This window comes from Nuphar pumila, chromosome 7 (genome assembly GCF_984573655.1).
Source record: "Nuphar pumila chromosome 7, dmNupPumi1.hap1.1, whole genome shotgun sequence".
Classification (NCBI taxonomy): domain Eukaryota; kingdom Viridiplantae; phylum Streptophyta; class Magnoliopsida; order Nymphaeales; family Nymphaeaceae; genus Nuphar; species Nuphar pumila.
The window spans coordinates 92,986,819-92,997,055 of NC_143255.1; the positions used below are offsets into that span (position 1 = coordinate 92,986,819).

At 37.4% G+C, this 10,237-nt stretch overlaps 1 protein-coding gene across 2 annotated transcripts in view; it reads left to right on the plus strand.

Annotated features, from left to right (window-relative positions):
- The window catches only part of UNG (uracil dna glycosylase), a 30,386-nt gene extending 20,621 nt beyond the window's left edge, over positions 1–9,765 (plus strand). The window contains exons 6-9 of one of the 2 annotated variants that reach the window (XM_090012475.1): positions 872–955; positions 3,458–3,533; positions 3,657–3,722; positions 9,374–9,765. In XM_090012475.1, the coding sequence (XP_089868601.1) occupies positions 872–955; positions 3,458–3,524 (151 nt within the window). In that variant the 3' untranslated portion in view covers positions 3,525–3,533; positions 3,657–3,722; positions 9,374–9,765. The remainder of the gene's footprint in view (positions 1–871; positions 956–3,457; positions 3,534–3,656; positions 3,723–9,373) is intronic. The other variant, XM_090012476.1, reaches the window with a different exon arrangement.
- The last annotated feature ends 472 nt before the right edge of the window (positions 9,766–10,237 follow it).

The following is a 10,237-nucleotide window of genomic DNA, read 5'->3' on the forward strand; positions in this document are numbered from 1 at the left end:
GCATTGTAGATTTAAGTCCTTCTATTTAGCGATTACAAAAACAATTCTGATCTATGGATGAATTTCTTTTTACTCTTTCAATTCTTGTTGTGCATCACTAAAGCATTTGTCTTGCCAAGTGAATTTTTCTTTTTTCGAAAAGTTGATTCATGCTCCTTAAATGGTCTATTTTCGTTTTTACTTTTCCTCTTGAAACCCTTTTTGTCTTTTCAGTTTTCACTCTTTCCAATTAGGTGTTCTCCAGAGGAACTTCTTTTGAACTTTCCTCATTTCCAACTATCTGTGGCTGCAGGCATTTTTTGTTTCTTGTGTTATTTATTTTTGATCTTCCAGCTCTGACTTGTAAATTTGATTATTGTCTTTCAGAAAGTTGAGGCTCTCCTCTCTTTTTCTGTTGCCCTATTTTTTTGGATTCACCCTGTGTCCCTGTCTCTTTTGTTTTGTGTGGCTTCCCAGACAAGTTTGGTTTTGACTGAAACTGTGCTCTTTTTTTCGTTCTCCTGTTGGTGTCTATTTACTAGAGAATTTTGTATGTTTACGATTAATAGAATTTTGTGCACTTTATTGCATGGGACCTATGTCACAGGGACTCGGCCAACTGGGTGCGCGTGTGGGTGCGGCACCCGGTACACACCCAGGGTCATTTATGTCCAACTTTTGGACTATATATATATATACTTTGCCGCACCCCCGCACCCCCGCACCCATGTTTTTTGAAAGTGCCGCACCCGCACCAATGTGACATAGCATGGGACTGTTTCTGATTGGCTGATTTGTGATGTTTATCGCTATCATTTTAGGACATTGTTCCATTGTGCTCATTTTAGAAAAATATTTCTTTTACACTTTCTAATCTACATTCTCTATGTAGATTGATCGATGTGTCCAAGCACCATATCCTCAAAGCTGCTCATCCTTCTGGTTTGTCTGCACATCGAGGCTTTTTCGGTTGTAGGTTAGTTCTAATGAATATACTGGGTTTAAGATCTTCTGGCATCAATTTTGGTTAATGCAGCCATCATTTCAAATCAATTAGTCTCCAATTGCATAAGTTCTGAAAACCTCTGCTGAGTGGTAAATTTTATGTGCCTTTGAGCAATTCCCATATCAGATTAATTTATTACTTGCTCTAACTTTATCAGTGTATTGTTGCCCCTGTACACTGATCCTGTCTTGCATACAGATACTGCAATTTAGTATTGCTTGGACCATCAAAACTTTATAGATGCATTTTTTTTCAGGGGGTGGTGGTGGTGGTGTATGTAAACGTAGGTTGATGCATGCATGCATGTATTATTTGTCTAATTAATCATCTCTATCCCTTTACTTCTCCGCCTTCCTCCATAATTCCGATTTTGTACTGTGTAAACATTGGTGGTAGCACCTTTTCTTCCATCATTGTCACTTTGGTTGCATTTAAGGAAAACTAGAATAGGCTTTGGATGGGCCTTTAGTAAAATACATCACTAATCTGGATTAATCATTTCATTGCACACGTCAGTCTGCCTATTTTACCTTGTTATATGGTGTCGTTGTATTCATTTTAGGGTTCATATATTTTTTTTTGCATTGAAGCCATTTCTAGATGCATGAAAATCATGTCTTTTTTTCTGTAATATATGACTTTTCTTTGACCGTAAATAATTTTTTCTTGACCTTAGAAGTATAAACTTATAAATATGGCACAACTTTGATATCTTGGCAGCTAGCACAAGATGATAGAATTGAGAAAGAAATCACTAGTAGGATATGACAACTAGAATGGTGACAAAATGTTGGTGTACTGTGTAATAATCAAAGCTAATCATAGTAAACTTACTCTCATGTAAGTGCTAGACTATTGCATACTTGGACGGTGCAGATTATAGTCTAATGGCAAGTAGAGCATGTTATATTTGGAAAATGATATATAGCATGTTGTTCAACTTTCATATAGACTCAAAGGGCATGTTGTTGGTATTAGTGAATAACATAATCAGGAATAAATACCTTAGAAGTTTAAGGGCAATGCTGACATAGGAATAAATGGAAAGTTACTGTTGCACTCCTATTTACAAAAAATGGCACTATTCTGAAAGTAGTGTGTTAAGGATGCAGGCTTCCCAAAATCTATCCTTCATGATAGTGATAATGCCTCGTCCTTTCTTTAATACACCTACAAAAAATTTGTCAAATTGCCGCAATGAAGATGTGTAAAAGATGCATTACAAATACCTTAAGTATGCTCACCCAGGCTGTTTTCGTAACTTATTATGTACTTTCATGTCCTTTAGTTTGGGTTACCTGTTTAGTCCATTGCTTTGTGCACCATTAGATTGCTGTTATGTGGTACCCATGGTTTGTAGTTTGGACACGTTCATAGAAGACATCAAACACAGAAATGATTCAGGTAAGATGAACTGGACAAGGGATATCATGAAAGAGTATGGGTGCTTTATAATCTGAAATCATGGAGAAATACAATGCATAGAGCTTATCTCATGGAACAGAGCCAGTGCCTGGTGGTGACAATGTTTCAAGATACTTATTTAGTAATTAGTCTTTTTTGAGAACATATCATTAAACACTGTAAGGGCATGGACGGTGCTCTATATGCCGCTACATGGTATCAGGTTTATGTTCATGGCATACATGCCAGAAACAAACAATAGGAATATGCATATGCACGTATCTAAGGCTCATAATGACCAACTTAAATTTTTGGAGTATAAATATGGATAAAAGGTGAGCAATGAATCCATCTCAGATTTCATAACAGAATGGGTCTGGTAATGATCTTGGTTTCTGTGGTTTTGGACCCACTTAAAACAGGAAAAATATAATTTTTTTAATGTGAAAAATCAAAACAGGTTGCACTATACCTGATTCCGGCCTTATTCATTCTGACCCCAATCTTATTATACCTGACCACACTTGTTCCTACCTGGTCCATATTTGATATATGCTATAGCTTTTACCCATTTGTGTCCTCATATTTTACACAGCGCTTTTACGAATCCTTGGGGTCCACAATTTCTACAAAAAAATGGAATGTTGCTTTACCAAGCCCTGAGGGTGGTAAAGTAGGTACAACATCCTGCTCCATTTCATCCTTGACTGCAGGATTCTTAAATTGAAAATTCTTCTCCAATGGGAAATGAGAATTCTCGTTGGATTTCCAAATGCAGTTATGTTTTCCTGGCCATTGGATATGAATTAAAATGTAAATGCTAAATTAGAGATCCATCAGTCTTTCCCATTAATAATGGTGCAAAATTCAGGCATGTAGGCCTTGATGTTCAACATTTATATGTTACTTTGCTAGACTTGGAGCATGTTATGTCGATTTCTTGGTTATGCTTATCTATATGTTTAAGATATGACAAAATGTAGCCTTCTTTATCTGCCAAAAGTTAGAGCCGGTATCATGATTTATTTATTTATTTATTTAATGACTTTTATGATGGTGTTCCAATAGACACTTTTCTCAAACAAATCAGATTTTGGAGAGAGCAGGGCTTCTCCCGATTGACTGGCAACTGTAATGCCATCTGGTGAGTATCAAGGGAACTCGATTTATGTTCTATATCAAAAAAACTATATAACTTGCTTAGAAGCCCTTTAAATCACACCTTTCTTTATTCTGTTTTCGATTCCTTGGCTGACATGATTTTCAGAATATTTAACAAGAGCCACCAATTTTGAAGAAGCAAAGCTGTTCAGGTTGATTGGACATGTTGTAGGTAAGCATTTCAGATTGATGTTACTCGTGATTCACTAGGCTGCACTGTAATCTTTGACTTGCCGAAGCACTTGGAGCAAAATTTAAAGACTTCCAACTTGATATGGAAATATGTGTCATAAAGGACACAAGCATGAAACTAGAATTTCATAAAACTAGGATATGGGGACATGGTCATACATTATGTGTAACGACCCCAACTCATACCTTTTGAAAATGCGATTTTTTTTAAACAAATGCAAAAATATTCTCAGAGATCCGGGGCCTTAACAATTTCACTCTCAATTGGATAACCACACACATTACAATAGAGCTTACACTTATCATCCACACCAAACCAAACCATTATTCATTTATTTTAAAGAAAGAATGTTTCAACAATATTTGCAAGAGACATATCAGAGTTATTTAAATGATATAAAAGTAAATAACAAAAAACTGAGCCACACTCTGTAAACCGTCCAGGAAGAACGTGACACTCATAACTTTTCCAGAAACCAGTCGCTTCACTGATCACCTGCGACTGCAACAAATCATAGAAGTATAGTGCTAGAATCGAAATTCTGAGCACAAGTACTTCTAATAAAATAAGTGAGCATAATGAATACAAATAAGATTTCATGCAATCATTTAAAGGAAAACAATTATGACAACTTCATAATTTCAATTAAGCATTCATGCAACGAGAAATAATTTCTAAGCATGAAGAATCATTAAACAATAGCATCAATCACAATTTAATTAAGCATGACATTTAGCATGCATTAGAAATTAAACTTCATGCATTCACCATCATGTAACGATTAAGAGAACAAGTAAAATATGCATGTTCTAATTTTTAACAGGAATGTGCATGATTTATGTGCAATGCATGAACATTTCATTATCTTTCATTAAAGTTTTCTTTTTCATATGTATGCATTATTAAATGCATACAATTTAAGTTTCTCTTTTTAATTACCGTTGCCTGCGGATACACCAAACATGTAAAATTTTTGAGGTCAAGTCGGGTTCAGTAACTTAACACATAATTTATATTTTATTACTGAGTTTCAAACTTAGCCTTCGATTGATATCAGAAAACAACACTATCCATCGAAACATTAGAAAACATTTAATGTCGGGGACACCTGAAACATCAGCATCCATAAGTGCCATTTTTTTTGGTATACCAAAACAACAACTGCGTTTACATACCACCTCTAGGTAAAGTGACAGACTCTTTCTAAAATCGTGGCCATGAGAAAAACCTCAATATCGGGTTCAGGGGCAACAACAACGCACACAATTTTTGTATCCTCACGATCTCCTTAAAACCGTAATATCCAAGATTCCCACATTAAAGAAGAGACATTTATGAAACACAAATTATTGTTCTTTACTTTTTTTTATCTTGTTATTAATTTATCTCTTTTACATTTGCAAATCAACATGCAAAATTAATAACATAAGTTTGCAAATCAACATGCAATCATAAGTTCACAAATCAACATGCGCAACTCTTCATGATCTACCACCTATGACGACAATATAACAACACAATTAAAACTATAATATAAATGTGATTTTTGCTATGCATTTAAACAATTAAAGAAAAAATAACCAAAGCTCAAGGCTCTTCAGGCCTGTGATGATTCATTTAGACAATAGATGCATCATACGCAAAAACCATAACAACCTGCAATGTATGCAACGAGGTCAACGCGTTTTTAAATTTATATTTATATATGTCAATTTAATCATGTTCATGATATGTCACATTCATATGCATGTGTTCACCATTCATGTGCATGTGCCTTTACGAAATCATTCTACATGCATTCACTCATGAATCATCTCAATTGAGACACGTGAACAACTCATGCATTTATGTACATGTGAAACACACATCAATGCATGTATACACATGCATTTGAAATAAACTGTATATAGTATGATGTTTAAGCACGTTACATCAAGTCAAAACATATAAATAATTTCAAATCTTGACATGTCTCGAGAACCAAAATACATGCACACCACATGTTCTGGAAATTTATATGCAGATTCAAAAATGCAAACATGTATCATGTGTATGCTACAAAAATATTCATAAGCATGTCTTTGTTCAATTCGGATGTATACTCAAGTCAACTGCATACTTTTATTCATAAACCAGTTTCAATTAAAATATGTGAACACGCACGCCATGAGGTACGTGCCAAAATACATCAATTCTATGTATGCACATGCATATGCAACCAACCTTACACTAATGTCTTAATCAAGCATAACATGTCGATTCTAAGCACAAGAGAAATATCCTTCTTTCCTTGATTCACCTCTAGCAAAACATGCATACAAGTATATAAGCATGCAAGTGCAATAACAATAAACTTTCATGTTCCATGTTTTCAATACATGCACATGTCCATACATTCACATGCGTAGAAAGAAAAACTAAATCTTCAACACATGTAAACTAGGGGATAATATGAACACTTTTCATATGAGAATATGTATATAGCCATATGCAATATGCTAAGTCAGTGAACTCGAAAACAATTTTGCAAACTTAATCACCACCTAAGCATTGATCTTAATTGGGCTTAAAAAATCAGTTTTATAAGCATCGATCAAGTCATTCAAACTATATCCAGCATGAACTCAATTCAAGAACAAAAAACACAGATTAAAGTATATATATACAAGCATAAATCTTTATCATAACAAACATAAATAAATCTCGATCATAACCCAATATGAGTCCGTTTTTGTATAAAAACCCCATTCACATAATTTTTATGTGTAAAGAACCGAAAACAACCATATAAAAGGTGATTTATAGATCCTCCTCGATGTAATCTAGAGTGAACACATAGAAACATAGAATTACTCTTTAACCATGGATTTGCACTAAATATTGCATGGAAATCGAATCGGTATTCGATTTCTCACATGATTCAAAAGAAAGAACCCATACCTCAGAATCAACGCTTGGAAAACGCTCAGGGATGCCGATGGTGAGGAACGACTCAAGTGGAGGTTGTCGAGGTGTCTGCCGAACACAGGAAGAGAAGGTGAGGTAACTGGTGTGCATGTGCGTATCTGAGTACACGTGTCTAGGACACTTTAGTGTCCTGATATTGGCACAACCTTTCACAATAGGTGTTTATTTTCTAATGACTTGGCAAGACTGTCAATCCAGGCAAAAGCTATTCAAGAACCCATAGAGGTAATGGTGTCACACATATATTACTGTAAGCTTGTGTGTTTTGTTTTTTATTCAGATCTCAGCAAACAGCCAATAGGAAGTATCCAATGTATCTCTTGCCATTACTGAACATGATACATATATAAACTACAAAATATACTTACCGATGTCCAACCTGTCAATATCCCGACACTTAACGATGAATGTTTTAAAATAAAAACTTTATTTAATTCCAACGTCAACCATTCAAGAATTCTATCCATGAATTGAGATTCATAACAACCTAAATCCCCAGTGTGTTTCGATTTGGGACCTACGGCCGACCAAAACCCTTAATGCCAAAATATCACACTTAACATGATCTGAATCCATAAGTCGGAAACTCCTTGTTTCTGTTTTCTATTAGGGATTTACAACTCCTGCGAAACCCACTACAGTATCACCCTTCTCTCCGAATTTTCCGAAACCCCAAATTGGGGCTTTTGGATTTTCGGCACCCCAAAAGCAAATCACAACTTCCTTAGTGTCGAAAATTGGCGATTTAGGCTTCCCACACATTTCAAACCCCAAATTGCCCTTTTTCTAAGGATTTTTGGTAACCCACAACACATATTCGACCCATAAAATACCCCCCCCCCCCACACACAAAAAAAAAAAAAAAAAACAAAAACCTACCTTAAGTCTGTGAGATGAGGAGGAGTCGGCCACGAGTGGGAGCTCGCCGGCGGTCTTGCTGTCGTGCATGAAAATGAGAGGGAAGGAGAGAACGGGAGAGAGATGAGGCAGAGGGGAAGAGAGAGCGAGAGATGAGATGCAGAGCGGAAGAGAGAACGAGGGTGAGTGAGAAAAAAGAGTTCGGACCCTATTTTAAGAGGGGCGACCCCCGAAAAGGAAGGGGATTTTCACCCTCCTCCCGGCGGCCGCACACCCCTCCCCTTGGCTTGCCTCACGTTAGGGTTCCTTCAGAACCCTAACAGCGAGGTTACCTCCTCACTTTATCGGGGAGGCCCTGCTTTTTTTTACTTACAAGTTTTTTTTCCACTTAACAGGGTGCGGGCCTTGAATCATTTACGGTGGTTTGAACATATTCGACGAAGGCTTAATGATGCTTTAGTTAGAAGGATGGAGAAATGGGAAAACATATTAGTTAAAAGAGGTTGGGGTAGGCCTAGGAAGACATGGATGGAGGTGATAATTAAGGATATGAATGCTTTGAACCTCATCGAGGACATGGCATTGGATAAAAATGAATGGAGAATGATTCATGTGGAAGACCCATAATGATTTTCTTTGTTGGTTCATATCACCGACCCCAATTGTTTTGGGATGAAGGCGTAGTTGTTGTTGTTGTTGTTGTAACAGGGTGCGGGCCGGGTCCGAGATTGAGTTTCGGGATCCAACCATGTGTTGGATCTGAGTCCCAATAGCGGTGTGGATCCACGGATTGGATATGGATGGATCCAATCATGGATCCCTTGATATTCATTCGCGTACATATTTTTCATTTATATATATATATATATATATATAAGTTACACCTATATAAGTAGAGATTCTATCTGGATCCGGAATGTGGATCCCAGGCCCAAATCAACCAATTTACGCATAAAAATTCCCAAAAAATAAATGAAAAAAGTACGGTTATTACATTATGGGTGTGTTTTAATTAGTGAACAAACACCCCAGACATTCTAGGCAGTGCTTGTTCAGGACCCGTGAGCCGCACCCCTTGGTGTGCAACTCACAGCTTCCAACAGCCCTGTTGAAAATAAACAGGCAGGACACCCGTTTGTCCTTTCTGGGAAGCACCCTGCTTCGTTTATCAAACACGGGATAGCACCTGGGCAGGGACTGGCCGGGCCCCACCTGAGTGCGTCCTGCGAGTCAAACACCCCCCTGTGTGTGTGTGTGTGCGCGCGCGCACATTCAAAATTTTATTCTAAGATAAAAGCATGAATACCATCTTTAAGTACAATTCTTGAACAAAAATTCAAATTCATTATGAATTAAGCGTTAAATAATCAATCTATTTTGAAACTTGAAAAGTAATATAATTGCGGAACAAATTTTAAAGAAAAATACGTAAATACGAGATAAACAAAAAGGTCATAAAAAGAAATAGATCAAGTTAGACCCATGGTGTTGCTGCGTCCATGAAGTGTCATTGTGTTTGGTTTTGTCTCGGATGTCGTATCATGTTGATACGAAACATGCATGATAAGTGGACTGTCCATGTGACATAGTCCCGGGACACACAAGCTAATTGAATTTTCGTGGGCCCAGATGTCCATAGGTTTATGAGCGTTGTTCTGAGTTAGTGAGTAGTCTCAATCCCATCATGTTTCTGCATCCTTTAAGTTGATGTAATGTTAATTTCTATATGATTTGTGAATATTTAAGATTCTTTCTTCCTACTTTTTGTTTAGTTCTCTATGCAATTTCTTGTTTCCCTTTTCCAGAGTTCCGCAATCCAAAGACTGTTAAATAGACTGACATTTTCGAACCCAGTTTTTGTCTTGTTCTGTGAAGTTGGTCTAGTGCAGCCGCTCACTCGGATTAAAACTATGTGGTGTGATGTATCCGGAGAAGCCATGAGATCAAAGTTATAAACCACAAGGAACAATGCTATCTTAGTTCAGGAGTTAATCAGGAAGACAAATGTTCTCTTTTGCGTTCAATTTTGACTTCACCTTCATTCTCAGGGCCAGCTTTTGATTAATATATTACTTGGGTTCGTGAGGTTTCTAACTCTTTTGGTGGGTATGTTTCATACGTATCCCTGCTAGCTTTATATTGCACAACAAGAGTTTCTTGCAGAAAGGCGTAAATCAACTACCATCTGGGAGTTTGTTGAGTGACGGTGGCCCTGGGCACCAAAAAGAGCCTTTTCATAGTCTGTAGAAAGTGTGTTTTTCTAAGGGTGTGTTTGTTTCACGTCATGTGTCATTTTCATATTAAGAGCATTTTCTCAATGTGATACAAAGCCACTCCCAATGGGGCCCAGAGTCAACGGGAAGCTAGTTTCCTGTTGACTGGGTTTCTTGCTGTCCCCTGTTGGGGAATGACTTACGCCGCCATCACCAGTGCATTGCCTTGCTGCTGCTCTGCCCTCTCCACCCCCTTCGCTGTCTGCTGTGTGTATTTCACGGGCTTGAAGGGTTTAGGCAGTGAGCTGTTTGTTCCTCCTTGCGAGCCCATGACCATCTGTTCCATAAGCTCCAGTTAATCTCTCTCCTCCAGTCTGGCATACTAAAATGATGTCCAGTGTCTGGATTGTGTCGATGCTGTCAGAGTGTCCGACTTGTGTCACCAGGGATATGCCT